At 38.3% G+C, this 16,574-nt stretch overlaps 1 protein-coding gene across 3 annotated transcripts in view; it reads left to right on the top strand.

Moving 5' to 3' along the window:
• The window catches only part of cntfr (ciliary neurotrophic factor receptor), a 358,577-nt gene that overhangs the window by 219,563 nt on the left and 122,440 nt on the right, over positions 1-16,574 (top strand). For all 3 annotated transcript variants that reach the window (XM_077586331.1, XM_077586329.1, XM_077586330.1), the window contains exon 3: positions 12,302-12,383. In XM_077586331.1, coding sequence (XP_077442457.1) covers positions 12,302-12,383 — 82 coding nt within the window. The remainder of the gene's footprint in view (positions 1-12,301; positions 12,384-16,574) is intronic.

Consider the following 16,574-nt stretch of genomic DNA (forward strand, 5'->3'; position numbering starts at 1 on the left):
ATCACTCAACAATAAGCAAATGTACAGAAACAACAATGGCCAAAATGGCCCGTGCAGTTTAGGTCGCCATTTTTCAATTTGGGAGCGGCAAAGGGCAGCAAATATGTGTGTGTGTGTGTGCGCACACTCCATCCTCTGCGGGCAAGTCCTCATCTCTGGTTCTGATTAACTCCCTGTAAAAACACTTCTGTTCAGAACATCACAGCCCGTACATCACACTCTCTCTCTCCTCACACACACAAACACACACACATGCTGCGCAGCTCCCGGAGGCTCCCTGTTCACAAAGGGGAGTCTACACCCATCATTCAAAGCCTTATAGGCCTTAAGAATGCTGACACACACACGCTCAATCACACGCAGACACGCACACACATCGACACACAAAGTGCTCTGTTTTCTTTGCTTTGATACACTTATAGAGTTCAGAGGTGAGAGGGCTGGAGGTAACGCCGTGTTTTTCCAGAGTTTCGAACCACCTAAATCTGCTTCTAGACACACAAGGAGGTCCAGATGGCTGGGTGGAGACAAAAAAACACTCACATGCACAAGTACACCCACTGTCATGCTCAAATGGGAAAAAAAAACAAAAAACAGGAGATATCGCATACATGCACATCAGAGATCTATTACCTGATACATGCACTTTTTTTTTTTTTAACATACTGATGTTATGCATTAGATGTAAAGAACCAACACATTAGCAACTATGTGATGCGGGAAACCACCACGACCACTACAACAAGTGGTGCAGCGTGGTAGCGGACGTCTCCCGGTCCTCTAAATCTCAGCCAGCTGAGCACTGTCACATGTGATCAATACCTAAATTTATCACTTTGAGCGAGTCGCTGTCATCCACAAGCACATGCATTAGAGATGGTGAGTATGTGTGTGAACGAGCCGCTGTTTATAGGCTCAACCCCCACCCCCCACCCCCCACTACATCTTGAGATACGATTGACATTGTCTTTAGCAGCCAATTACAGCCAGAACGCCGGTGAAAAAAGGTCATCGTCATCCAGCTATCAACACTCACCGATGCCAAATGCCAACTGTGCGCGGCATTGCGTGTGTTCACGTGTGTGTGTGTGTGTGTGTGTGTGTGTATGCGCAGAGCCCAAAATGCCAGCCGCCACCCCCTTCTCCTCCCCTGTGGGTAACCTGCAGCAAATCCCAACATGATTGATGAGGAAATTAATGCTGCCAAGCAAAGCAAGGCATTGTGGGAATAAGGAAGTCTTATTATTCAGTAGGGAGCATGCCATTAGAGGCTCCAAAATCAACAGTCTGTTATTATGTGGATGTTTAAATGTGTAGATTGTGGGCCAGGGGGATTTAACCCCCAGGGCAACAACATCGGGATAAGGAGATATATATTTACCAGTGCGTCTGAATTTATTGTCTTCAGGTCTTCAACTTGTTATCAATTGATGATATTTTTAGAAAATTTGCTATGGGGTGTAATCCTCGGATCAGGATTCTCACTTTATTCTCAGAATTCTTTTTCTTTTTTTCTTTTTTTTTTCTGTTTTCTTTTTGTAGAGCTCAGTATTGTTCATTCGATTTGACATCATCATTGCTCTCCTTTTTTTTAAAAACAAACAAACAAATCAATTAAAAAAAAATTAATAAATGTTTTTTATTTTTTATTATTTTAAATATATATACATATATATATATACATATACACACACATATATATATATATATATATATATATTTTTTTTTTTTTGTATGTGGGTGAGTATGTGTATGTGCGTGTGTGTGTGTGTGTGTGCGTGCGTGCGTGCGTGCGAGCGTGTGTGTATTCATCAGTTCACCTAAAGCCCATTAAAAAAAATCCCATACTAATAATATAATATAATAATAAATTGCCATATTCTCAGAATTCTGACTATCACTTTAATCTCAGAATTCATCCATTTCCATCCATCCATTTTCTTAACCGCTTGTCCTCACAAGGGTCGCGGGGGATGCTGGAGCCTATCCCAGCTGGCTTCGGTCAGTAGGCGGGGTACACATTGAACTGGTTGCCAGCCAATCGCAGAGAATTCGGACTTTAAAGTGAAAATGTTCACTTAAATCTCAGAGTTCTGAATTTAATCTCAGAATTCGGACTTTAATCTCAGAATTCTAACTTTAAAGTGAAAATTCTGACTTTGTGACGTAGATCTATGAATTGTGAGGAAGTCAAAAAGTCAGAATTCTGAGAAAAAAAGTCTGAATTTTCAATTTAAAGGGAGATTTCTGAGAATGAATTCTGAATTTTCGCTTTAAAGTCAGAGTTCTGAGAATAAAGTCAAAATTCTGACTTTAAAGACAGAATCCTGCCAACCTTTTTTTTCTCTTCACTGGCCCTAATCCTCTTCAGTAGAGCTCCAAAACCATAACAGGGAGACAAAAAAAAGAAAAAAAAGGGTTAGTAAAGACACAATAATATTCAATTGCTAAAAAAAAAATTACCCTGTTAACAATGAGAAAATGACAGCTTCGTTCAGATTCCATCAATGTCTGCACTTGCTCAAACATCGATTCACGTAAAGCCAAAAGGTACCACGTTTTATTTTCCGAAGCGCGTCTTTCTAAGTCGTGACTACGCGACAGTGGAAGAGTTGCCGATTGTTCTCGCCACACTTGAACGCAGCAGCGTACGCACACTAAGAATCAGAACCGAACCGGTTCAAATGTGTACTATACCCATCTCTGTCGATACTTAACAACTGTTGTAACAACTGTTATTATGTCATCTTCACAAAGTCTATTTCAAAGGTCTACGAGCCAAGACACACCACAATGCATAAAAAAACACAAAAATAATATCAGAACATTGGTTTAGTAACATAATAACCAATAATAGGAGTTAATAGCAATATATTATTATTCAAATCATAATTTACTTTTGCTACTAATAAGTCTTGGCCTTTTGTTCAATATTTCATTTAAATATTTAACTTGTCAGATGCCCACAAGAAGGACAAACATCAGAAATAAGTCACTAAGTGAAGTTGGATGACTGTGAAGTAAGGAGAAAAAGGACCTTGTATCCGTAGCAAAGACCCTTTTTGATGTGTGAACGCTTCCGAGGGATCGGAGGGGTTTTTCACTTTTGAAGATGATGAAATAAGAATATTTTCCCTGAAAGCATCTGGGACATTTGACTCTTGTCTTTGTCTTTGGAAGACTTACTCCTGATTTATTTGGTCTCCCGCTTGAGGGAAATATACGTGGAGAGCTTTGGTGTCATACTTGTACGTGCGTCCATGTTTTAGGCGATGTCATTCACATTTTGTTGACGTGCATTTAACTAAATGTCTGGGATGTGAAAATATCTCAAAATGTTTTCAATCCCTGTTTTCTTTCCAACATTATTTAAAGTTGAAATAGCAATTCGGGTTAATATTTTCACATGATGGATGTCGCATTTTATGATTTAAAAAATACGCTGTTGTTATAGACCTGTGGAGTCAAAACTGGTCTGGGGGCCATTTGTGGCCCACCATCCATGTTTTAGTGGCCCTCATATATATATATATATCTTTTGGGGCGGAGTCCGGGCTTAATTTAAACAATAGCCTCCCAGTGCAGAGGACATGAGATCGAGTCCGGGCTTCGGCCTTCCTGGGTGGAGTCTGCATGTTCTACCCGTGCTTGCGTGGGTTTTCTCCGGGTAATCCGGTTTCCTCCCACATTCCAAAAGACATGCATGGCAGGTTCATTTTAACACTCCAAATTGTCCATAGGTGTGATTGTGAGTGTGGATGGTTGTTCGTCTCTGTGTGTCCTGTGATTGGCTGGCAACCAGTTCAGGGTGTACCCCGCCTACTGCCCGAAGCCAGCTGGGATGGGCTCTAGCGCGCCCCGCGACCCTTGTGAGGAAAAGCGGTTAAGAAAATGGATGGATGAATTGATGGATGGATATATCTTTTGACAAAAAAAACTGTTACTGTCACAATAAACCAATTTGGGTCAAAAATTGGACCGACGTGCTAATTTGGGTCAACTTTCTGGGTTATTTTGTACAAAATAATAATTTTCTGTCACAAACAAACACCCCCTCCCCCCCAAAAAGGTTTTTTTTACAACCTAAAGTTCGGTCAAATTGGAGCCAAGTTAGAGTCGATCCCAGCAGCTTTTGTTGTACTCGTAATTTATAGTGCTTTTCTAGCTACTCAATCGAAAATACTTACAACTGCATCGGTAACGACATTTCTCTTTATATTGCCTTATGAATTAGAAAATTTGAGTTTCAGAAGCAAAAATATCGTCTTCCACTTTCTGCTGTCTGAGTCCTGGTCTGATTTGCGAACATTAATTAAATTAAATGACTGCTTTAAAAATTCCCGTCTTATTTTATATACTACTACTCTTGCTTTGGGTCTGAATGTGGAGATCTGTTAATGGCAGGGGCAGACCTACTTTAGTGGGATGCAGGGGTGCTGGCCACCCCATAACCATGAAAAATCCAAAACTGTTTCTCTTTTCACTTTTAACAGGTGTTTAAAATGACTAAATAGCAAGCAAACAAAAAAAAAAAAACAGATAAAACTAATACATAAGCACTTCATTGATTGTTTTTTAACGTGTATAACAAAGTCAGAAAATGTCAAAGTGGCCGATTATTCTGTATGTGGCCTTCAAAGGAAAAAGTTTGGACACCCCTGCTATAGACACTAAAATCAGCATTGCATAATATTGACTTATAATATAAGCTCTAATTGTTTTCATTCTTAAAGAGAGAGCTCTTTTATTATCCTAAAGTATAACCTTGCCAAAAATACATCCATAACAATGCACTACTCATATTTACTTTACTTACATCATACTGACAGAAGAATTTGATTTTAGAATGAGAACTGGAAATAGAATAGAAGGGATGTTTTGTCAGCTACAGTAGACTCATTAGTCTGGTCCACGGTTCCTAAATGAACCCGAGGCACTCGCTCGTGCTGTTGCTTTGGGCGCTTTGTGCCATTTGTGACACTGGAAAGGAAGGGAGAACCTACTCATGTGGATTTCTTGGAGAGAGAAATTCCTTCCATCTTCACAAACACACCAGAGCCCACCTAGTGTATTCCCCTCCTGGATTTCCAATTTAAATGCAAATGATCCCAAATCGGACTCCACAAAGACGCAGCGGCATCAAAATCATTTGATGCTGCGATGAATTATATATTTTAATTAAGCAGCCAAAAGAATCGTGCCCATTCAGCCCTTTTGCCTCCAATAAGAAATGAATAAATAAATATGTAGGGGGGCTAGAGAAGTGGGTAAATGAGTGGAAGGGATCGTCGGGCGATGGGGAGACGGGTTGTATTGAGTTTGGCCGATTGTGTCGCTAACCGCCTGTGGGCTGTCTTTATGCGAGCAATCTGAGGCTGTCACATTTCAAAATCATATTGTTTGCTGACAGACGCTTTAAATACCCCTGCAGTTTCCAGCACACACGCGTACACAATAGTTCAAAATGGGTCTCGCGCATGCCGACGCACACCGTTCGGATTTTGATGGGCAAACCAACACTTTACAAAATGAAGAGCCGATATGGGAATTGTGATGGTCTGACAAGGGAAGCAATTTTAATTTCACCCTCTGTCATTCTGCGTGATATCATCTCTGATGAAATACATATGAGCTGCCAGTCACTCACGCACACACAACAGGCACGGCGGCAGCCGCACGCCATCTCAATCACACGCATTAATGCAAACTTCAGTCACATGTGGCCCACAAGTACTTGGGTCATAGAATGCTGAAAATTCACAAATGCACTTTCCAGAGTGTAGAGGTGCACGGTTGACTCGAATCTTGGGAATTCACATAAAAATCGTCTGGCTCCTGTTAAAAAAAACAGGAGTCTTAAAGTTGTAGGTGCACCTGTGTGTTAGGGTCCTCTCGGACAAAGATACGGCTCGTTTTATTGGTGAAGAGGTACAGATCATGACATCATCACATCATCATGGTCAAATCTTTAAGACACAGCATTTTATGGAGGACTTTTAGTAACCCTTAAGGAACCCTATCACAATATGTGATATTTCGGCCATCATAAAGTCATACTCAGTTCATCTTCGTGTGTATTCACACCAGAAAATTCCTTTGGTTCCCTTGTTTGGTCTAGGCCAAAAGTGGACTTTAACTTTTTTTGTTTGGTGAGGTTCGTATTCACACTGTACTTTTTGCTTGTGAACTGTATGCCGTTAACACATTTGACGATTGGTGCTCCCATTGGACAGAAATGACGAGGGCGGCATATGCAGAGCTTTTTAAGGGTGATTTTTTGCATATTGTACTATATATATATATATATTCACACAAAAGCATGTTTTGACACACTCACTTTCAGAACTTGTCACCTCACCTCACGTCATTTATTTTTGTTGCTAGCTCAGGGAACCTTTTTTTACACACTTTCATGCCCTAGCACGTATATTATTTGTCGTAGCGTACACTGGGACAAATGTCACATGTTTTCGGGGTTACAACCCTCTGGAAACCCCTGCTAGGGTGCTTGCTTTATCGCTGCGGTGCACTGTGCAAAGTTGTTTTTTGTCAGTGTGCCCCCTACAACACCCCCCCCCCCACCCCCACCACCACCACCACCACCCCAATGCCTGGTGGTGTTATTTTTGTTGGACATTTCACTAATAAACTTGACAGAGATTAAAGGACCAGGAAACAACACGTGGCACCAATAACTCAGTCTAGTACTCGCGTCTCATATGTGCAACTAAAAGTGTGACTGGGCTGCAACCTGCACTTTTGGACCTTAAACACAAAGCAGATTACTACCGCAGTTAATAGTTAATAAGGCTTTTGTAAATGAAAAGATGCAGGTGTACGAAAGATGTCTGGCCCTGTTAAATAAAATGAAAAAAAGTACACAGTAAATTTGACTCTTTTTGGAATGGAGCCAAATAGACCAAGTCTTAGAGTAATATTTTCAATTGGAAGAGATTAAAAAAAACAATTGAAAAAAATACAATAAAAATAAAAGTCACTCAAGGGTTGAGGAACAAACTCATGACCTGATCTACTCCCTGAGCCACGCAGCTCCTACTGTGTGTTAGGCTGTCAAACGATTACATTTCTAAATCAGATTAATCACACCTTAGAATTAATTAATCACAATTAATCGCTTAGTAAAAAAAAAATTTTATCAATTTTTTTTTCCTGCCAAATTTGAAGAGCACCGGTTATGTGTTAATTCTTAATGTTATGAGGACGTCTTCAACACTTTTTGAGCCATTGCACACGCTCATCCTCCTCTTTTTGGAATCAGTTAATTACTTGCATAATTTAAAATGGGAAAAAAATGACCCCAATATTTTGACATGAACAAATATTCTAAATATGATACACAAATATTTATTAAATGCTTTACTTTAATGCATGTAATTATGTTTAGTGCTCACAATAGCATAACACAACCTGTGCTACCTTCAATGTAGCCATCTGCTGTCACGCTAAAAGATAATCCATGGTAAAAATTAATCTGCATTAATTCATGATTAATGTTGTAATTTTTTGTGATTAGTAAATCAGTTAACACTTTAACTTTGACAGCACTAGTTAGTATATCGCTCGTGTCGGTTGGAATCTCAAAATAAATGTTTTTGGTCCATTGGAGATAAGCAAACAGTAGGGGTGCACTCTAAAAACAGTTGGGTAAAAAATAACCCTACTATGGATCAAAAATGGACCGATCCACTTTATGGGTCAATTTGACTAAACTTTTTGGGTGGTTTTATACAAAATTAACACATTTTTTGAACCAAGTAAAGGATCTGATCAATATTCATGAGTTGTTTTACACTAAAAAACTAATTTCTTGACTCAAAGTTGGGTCAGTTGGACCCAAGTAGAGGCTTGGTCCATTTTTTTTTTACCCATCGTTGGGTTATTTTTCACCCAACTGTTTTTAAGAGTGTGGCATAGCTCAGGTGGTAGTGTGTCTCCCAAACTAAAGGTCGTGAGTTTGTTTCTTAACCCTTGAGTGACTTTTATTATTATTTTCCAATTCTTTATTTTACTCTCTTCCGAGTGTAAATATTAGCCTACTCTAAAACTGAGTTTATTTGGTCCCACTCTAAATAGAGTCAAATTGACTCTACATAATTTACTGTGTATGTGTTAATGAGCCACTACCTTAGAGAAACAATTGTATGAAGTTCAATACAAATATTATCTGTAAAATGTATCTATTTTAGACAGCATTTTGGTTAGATTAGATCAGGAACCGTGTGTTGTATTCCAGCAAACATATTTTAGTTAAAAAAAAAAAAAAATTATTACCTGTTCTTGTTCTAGTACACATTGTAATCAATTACAAGCCAAATTTTGATTATATTTTCCTATTACATTCTCAGTCATGTATATCACAAAGCATATTAACAGTAGAACCACGAGACAGATTCTGCCCAGTCAGAATTGGAAAACTGTGCAGGATATCTCTAGCTCACTTGGCTCTCGTATTGCTCCCCTGCGCTGTGGCTTAAGTTTCTCCTTAAGTACCGCCTTCCGGGGCAGCCAGTCTGACTGTACTGCTCACCAACTTATTTGTCGCTGTGCATCTCTGTTTTCAGACTTATTGGCCCCTCAATATATACATAGAATAGATTAACCTCTACAACAGTTTTATGTTTACAGTAGAACCTGCTAGTTAAATGTTATTGAGTTTTTTAGAACCAAATGTTGAATGGAAATGATTCAGATTATTTGCTCTTGTCATCTTTGACTTAGTTTGGATAAATAGGCGGACTTAAGTTTTTGAAGCGTACTTTCGATAAGTAGACGTTAAGGAAAAATGACATGATTTTATATTGTTGATTTTGATTGTTGTTAAAAATTCAGAATGTAGTAAAGGTGATTTAATGAATCCCTCTCGCACCACCAACCTACATGACATCCCCTCCCTAGATAATGCTTTTTCCTGTGTCATATTTGTGACCGGCTAATGGGGGAGCCCAATGTTACACACTATGTAGATCTAGTCAGGACTTTTATAGAAGCAAGACAACATAAAATCCATTTAGACAAGACATTTATTTGATCGCTGTGACAAACTACTGGCATTCTAGCGGCTTTTTTTTTTTTTTTTTATGAGCAAATCAAGTTTGCTTTGAGATTGAGAGCTGGTTATTGAAGACAAGCAAGACGGGTGTGGTGAGACATGAAAAAAAAAGCTGTGAAGACATGAAATTGAGATGAGGGGAGTGACTGTAGTTTCAAGTGTGAGAACATGGCACAAATCTATATTACTGCTGTTAAATTCAAATCTGTTATGTCTTGCAGAAAATGGATGTGCAAAGAGGGTATGTCAAATAGAATGTCCCCATCCTGATGGAATTTTTTTTTTTTAACTGCCACTGCTACTTGCTGTTAAATCCAAAAAAAAAAATAATAAATTATATACCTATATAAAGGGAACTGGAATGATAGAGATATATTATCAGATGTAAAATTTGTTTTTGTTTTGTTTTTGTGTTTGTTCATGCAGTTGTGCTCATTGCTTGACCGTCTTAAATTCAATGGGAGTTGAAACGCCTTTTTCGTGTCCTTGAACATCCTGGAGCATTACAGATGTTTATTTCTGTGATGATTAAATATGGGTCCAGATGTGAAATAAGCATGACCGATGAATAAATATAAGATGTAATCAAAAGTTAACGTCAAAGAGTACTGTGAGTGAAATGGAGAAGATTATAGATTTAAAAAAAGGAAAAATCCACAAAAAAGCACTAATGGAAGGCGACGGCGGTTTGTAACAGTTGAACTCCTCCATCCAAAGAACAAGGAAATTCACTTTGCTTTATACACATATATTTAAAATGCTGGCTGTGTTCTGCACATGTGGACATGTGCTTTTTTCACTCAACATTCATTGGCAAGCCTTCCCTGCCAAGTGAGATAATCCTTCCTCGGTAAAAAGAGGAAATGCAAAAGCCTGTATAAAAATCCATGTCTAGTGGGCAAGAACTCAAGTGGTGTGGTTGCAGGAAGAGAGCCAGACCAACGACCTTTCGCCCCCACACGCTAGCAGGGAAGCAAAACAGTTTAAATAGGATCATCTTTAAAGCTGATTAATTAATCTTGGCCATTAATGCTGATGTGCGGTGGAACACCTGCTCAATGGATGACAGCCAGCTTCTTCTTGGCTGCCAACATTGGTGACTTTGTGTCTTTGCAGAGACTACAATTTGCACTCAATCTATTTGGTATTAAATCTATATAATCTTTTTATTATTTTGTCATTTCAGTAATCAGGCCATTTTAAAGTTTTTGAAAGTTGTTTTGTCGTTACCTCCAGCAACGGACGTCCATCGAGCAGGTCGGCTCGCCGTCAGGCGCGTCACATTTCCGTGTTTAAATTTGAATTAGCTCCGCTCTTCTGCCCGTCAGCAACGAACGTCCGTGCGGAAACACGAAGTATTGGTTCCGGCTCTTCCGGGTTGCACATATGTCTTGTCATTTCAATTGAATATACTTAACATGTAAAATAATGTAGTTCAAATTATATCCAAATGATATTAGCACACTGAAAATTTGAGTAAAAAAAAAGGCAATTTGGTTAAAAAAAATAAAGAAAGAAAAGTTAGGTCAAATTGACCCAAGTTGGTCCAATATTTGACCCAGAACTTTTAATGGTGAAAACTGCTGGGTCAAAAACAACCCATTTTGGGTCAAAACATTGGAACGTTGCACAAAACAATTTTTTTATATATAATACAAAGCAACCCAAATCGACTCAAATTAGTGGGTCTGTCCAATATCCAACACCTAAACGTTTTCAGGGTGGAAACTCCTGGGTCAAAATAACCCAATTTTGGTTTTAAAAAAATGGACAGACCCACTACTTTGGTCATTTTGACCCAACTAAAATAACCCAAAACGTTGGGTCAAATTGACCCAAGTTAGTGGGTAAGTCCAATTTTGGACAAAAAAGAAGAAGTGATTTTTGACCCATGAATTTTAAGGATGTATTATATTAAAATAACTGGGGATTTAAGACTCAATATTACTCAGAAGCAGCCTTTTCTCACAAGCAGTAAGACGCCAAAGCAACATAAAAAAAAAAAAAAATTAACAGTGTTCGCTGATATGCACCGTGTTTGTGGAGATTTCTTTTGTTTTCTTTAAACTGAATTTGCACATTTTGACTTGTTTTAGCACCCATGACCTCAAACCCATAAAGCACCTTTGGGTGGTTGGATAAATTTACACAGGCAAAAAAAAATAAATAAATAAATAAAAAAAGATTGGAAACACAGCAAAGGGGCCTAATGTTTTTTTTTCTTTTCTTTTCCGAGTAGACATCAGTTCTTGTAGGTGTACTAAATATTTATGTCCATGCTGTACTGTATGTCTTTATTCTTGTCACTAGAACTATTTCATTGAAATTATAATAATACCTCAAACTTGCAGCATTGTCTACGTTTGCTGAACAACAATGCCCAATTAAACACTGGAGTTTACAGTAAAATATAAAATATAAAACAAAACGACAGAATGCAAATTTTCCTTTGGAAAAGCTTTTTTTATTCTGAGTTTTTTCACAAGTGACTGTAAAATGTAATATTAATGGTTAGTTGTTTAATATAGAGAAATGGTATCACAGATAAAATCAGTCAATCTGGCAGTTCTGTGTTGTTGTTTACAGATTTAAAACAATCTCGACTTTTTATCCAGATCCTCATCAACTTTTGATGGATGTATTCTTCCCTGCTGCAGGCCATACCCCTCCACAAAGTTTCATTTGAATAATCTAATTCATTAGTCATCAGAAAAACATAACCTCACCATCTCCGTAGTCATAAATGAAAAAATATACTACCTCAAAGAACCCTTCCTGTACAAGGCGGGTGTGTTTGTTTATGGTGTGCTATACCTTTAAGAGCCTCTGTTCATGGCCCATCCCAGAGAGGATGAACCCATTAGTCTGATGAACAGAGAAACAGAGAAAGAGAAACAAAGACAGAAATAACAATTTAAAATGCAATTTCAAGAAACTCAACAGGGAGTTGAACAGGATTAGAAAGCGAGAAAGCTTTTCAAAGAAGGAAAAAAAAAAGGTTGGGGAAAAAGGCCACCTCTCAGACACCATCCCAGTGAGAGGAGATAAAGACAGACAGACAGACTCAGGAGGGACAGGAAGCAGCTATCTCTCCATCTCCTCAATGGCGTTGTAGGCGTCCATGTCTGTCAGTCAATTAGGACGACGGGCAGAAACAGCCGCTCGCCAGTTCTTCGTCCGTCCGCCGCACGTGCTCTCGCTGATGATTTTTCCTGTGTGGTGTGTCCACAGATGGCAAACCTTGTGACATCGCTGTGCTGTGTAGTTCTGGCCGCAGTAGTGGTAGCCTACGCTCAGAGACGCAGTCAGCTTGGTGAGTATGCATTTTGTCTTAGTGTCATTTTGTCCTCACGTTTGGCCTACAGCTTTTATCGCATCTACTCTGGTGACATCATTTTGCTATAAAGTCACACTTGCATTTATTTTTTATTGCAACTTGTGCTTTACTATTAGCTGTCGTGGTTGTCTTTGTGTCGTCGTTATCTGACTACCACTTTCCTAATTCTGCATTTGTCAGTGCATACAAAAAGACTGACAAAGTACTGATTACGTGAAATGTTACACCATTGAGAGTTTGCTTCATTATGTATCAACTGACATCTTATGTCGTTAAGAGTAATGTTGAGCTTTTTCTTTCTGGGCCAAGACCAACATTTTGTTCAACAAAGACACCAGTCAGGTCAACTCATGACCATGAGCATGTCACAAATTATTGGCATGCTGAGGTCCTTATGAAAGAACGGATGGGGGGGCGCGGGGAAAACTATAGATTAGCAGGACGACTCTTTTGAGTTCTCACAAAATGCATGGCTGTGTCTGTTTGGAATGAGTCGATTTGTCACTTGACTTCATGGAAAGAGTGACAAGAGCTTGTTAGCCAATGGTTTCCGAGTATAAGTCAGCTGACTGAGAACTTCTTTAACGGAGTCACTAAGTTCACCACCGTCACGGGGATACACAAATGAAATGCAGGAAATAGATACGTACTAGAAATGCCAGTAATCTAAGAATGATACAAATGAAGGACAGTTTAACAATTCACACTTTTGGTAACATCTTAACTCATTCACTCCCAGCCATTTTCACTGAAGCAACCCCCTTTGCTCCTGGCTGTTTAACTGGATTTGGGAGTTTGACTGTTTTCAGAAGGCCTACAGAATATTGTGTTCTATTGCTATACAAACATGGAAACCAAAAGAAAGATTACAGTCCCTTTTTTCATCAGGAAGAAAAAGTATATTTGTATCTGTTCCCTAGCATTAAAATATAGCTAAATGTAATCATTATTCACAAACCTGTTGAAAACACTGGGAAAAAGAGCTTATTGCAACACGGCCCTGGCTGATCTCTTATACTCTGCTGCCACATGTTGGCCGTTTTTTGCAGTAGCTACCATTGCTATAAGCAACATCTTTTAGTCAGAAGCTGCATCAAAGCCTTCTGTTTGCTCTAGCATAAAAAGAAAACATTAAAAAACGTATAAATATGTTTTTGGGTTTGAATGAGTTAAAAGTATTGCAAAAGTGAAGCTAAGACGACTCACTGAGGTGCACTTTGTAGGGTCTCTGCTTTCAATGGCTCTCACATAACTCAAACCCTGCTCCAGTCTCTTTATTTTCAATGGATAAGCAGTATAGAGAATGTATTTCCCTAGAGCAGTGATTCTAAATTATTTTCTGATACGCCTCACAAGGAAGAAAAAAACAAACATTTTGCCCCCACCAACTCTCCGCTGCCACTATAAATAGTATTAGCGATGTTGACTATTTTTAAGTCTGCCACCGAAAAGATTTGAAGTTTGCTTGATATTAAAAATACAAAAAATATATTAAAAAATATAATGAAAGGTCCACTGCCACCTCTGTAGTGGATGTGCAATTACAATTTATTGTACATCAAAAAAATACAAAAATAAAATGTTCGTGTGTGTGGGTTTAAGAATGATCACACTTGAGGAACAAGAATAGCATATAAAAAGAGCATAAGAGACCCAATACCTAATCAAGAGAGACCCAGCAGAATTGGATAGACTGAATTAATTGCATTACAATCTATTAACTAATTTCATCACGTCACTTTGCCACCGGCAATAGATAGAGAATGACAGACTGGCACTGCAGAGAACAAAACACGTTTTTGACTTTCGGGTTGCGGATCACTGCTTCAATATAGAGAACACCAGGGCATGCGTGTTGTTCCATTTTCTTTGCCACTGTTGGTACCGGAGCCCTGGAGAGTTAACTCCATTAGTGTAGGCGTAGCCCTCTGGAGGAAGTGTGGAGCATATTAACCACAGCGGCTGATTGTCAGCTCTCAAAGAAGAAAATGTATATCCAAGGACAAAAGAAGACGTATCCAGTGGTAAAGAATAATATGTGCTGTACTTCTGTTATGCACACTGTAAAAAAAACTTTTGGGGGTTTTTCATGATTAACAGATATGAGACGTACAGTTCTGTACAGTTTTTTGCGGGTGATGCGTTCCGTGATCCCCATCGATAGCGACAGGTTGACTTTGTTTTTGTTTTTTATGGATTATATCTCTATTAAGCCATTGCTGTTTCCACCCTTCTAAACATTTGTCACTTAATACAGTATATAAACTTAACGTAGTTATAAAGCGGTTGTCCGGTACGCCGTTTTTTTGATCAAATGCCACAATTGAACTTTTTTTTCTTTTTCTTGTAACTGGTCTGACTTAGAAGTAAAATATCAAGAAAACCTGCGAACTAGTGAAGTAAATCCATATTAGGTGAAGTTCTGGTCACAACTGAAAACCCCCCGAAAGAGTGAAGCCGCAATAACCGAACCGTGATAAAGCGAGGGAACACTGTATACTATTTATTATCTTATTACAAAGAATGACATTTGTACAATTTGAGAGCACTAATGTTCATATAGACAAGTTTAGTAGGCTTAATATCCTTAATCATCCTTAATATGGACTTTAAGCAATTTTGTTTACTAGAACAATTTTGTTCGGATCAGCTTTGATTTGTATGACGGCGCTGAGCAAAAATGTGAATCCCACGGGAATGAAACGGTGTAGGACAAAAATGGAAGATTGATGGAAGCTGTCACTTCTCCCTGAGACGTGTGCGTGTGTGTTTCCATTTACGCAACACACAATAATGTAGATGTCACTGTCACATCTTGCTGATGCTACAAAGTGAAGAGTCAACCGTATTGAATAACCTATGCAAATTGACAAGATAGACACGACTGGACTGCAATAGTGTTACTGGATCACATTTGCACATACAGTACAAAACAATATGCACAGTAACGTGCACAATATATGAACCAAGGGGCACATCTGGAACATGCTTTTTTGTTATAAAAGTTGATTGCCTTCTTGATTGACAGTTTTATATATATATATATATATATATATATATATAAAAAAAAATATATATATATATTAAAAAAAAAATATATATATATATATATATAATTTTGTTGTTCTTCCGGGCTTCAAGCTTAGGCAATAATGGAGACCTTCTAAATTAGTTTGGCTTTTCCACTTCCCTTCTCAGAGATATTGAGGCAAATGTGCTGTGTCAGGTGTGTGACATCAAGTGTGTTTGTGAGACATTTATAATAATGGTAATTTATAAGGTCTCAATTATTGCCTCAGCTCGATGCCCAGATGAACAACAGAATTGAGATTGGCCCCTATAATATATTAACAACGTTAGAATACAAAAAACAAGATTGATTGCAGATGATTTATTTTTGGAAGGAGTCTGACAATATTTGTATCAAAACAAACTTCTGTGGCAGACGCGGAGCGTATGGACAGACATGTAAGTGGAAGAATGCTTTCCGTATTCGTTATGCCAAATTTTGGGAATGCTTCATACCGCAGTTCAAAATAGATTTAACGAGGACTTTTGATTGAGCAGTAATGGACATGACTGTGTGGAAAATTTGGACTGCCAGTTATTTGATTACCACCGAACCGAGTAAACAGCCTTTTTAATTTGGATTCATGTGTTGGAACAAAGCCTCTTTGACTCGCTAAACTAGGAAATGAATGAAATAAACCGTGTTCATAAAAAATGCTGAAATCCACTTTTTGCAGATACAATTAGCAGGGCTGTTCTTTTGTTACTGCCGGTTTTCAAAGAGAATTAGGTTTGTATTAAAGAGTTTACGCTTAAAAATGCCAGTGATAACTTGGCAAATGAAAAAAAATTAAAATAATTAAAATAAAAATGATGCTGCTATGATGCAATCCCTCACTTTTTTTGTGTGCTCTCATGTATGAAGAACCACAAGATTGATCACATAAGCAGACAAAATGAGCCTTATCTTTTTCTTGTTTCCTTGTTTTGTCTCTCTTGGCATCTTACGGTGTGTCTGCCCTCTGATTCCATCTGTGACTATCGTTCCAATCGCATTTGAATTCTCTGAGAAAGACCAAAAACAACCCAGCCCAATTCATTGTTTTTTTTATTGGATTTCTTTAACAACTCATTTGAAATACAACATGAATACCAAAT

The sequence above is a fragment of the Vanacampus margaritifer genome, chromosome 14 (assembly GCF_051991255.1).
Source record: "Vanacampus margaritifer isolate UIUO_Vmar chromosome 14, RoL_Vmar_1.0, whole genome shotgun sequence".
Taxonomy (NCBI): domain Eukaryota; kingdom Metazoa; phylum Chordata; class Actinopteri; order Syngnathiformes; family Syngnathidae; genus Vanacampus; species Vanacampus margaritifer.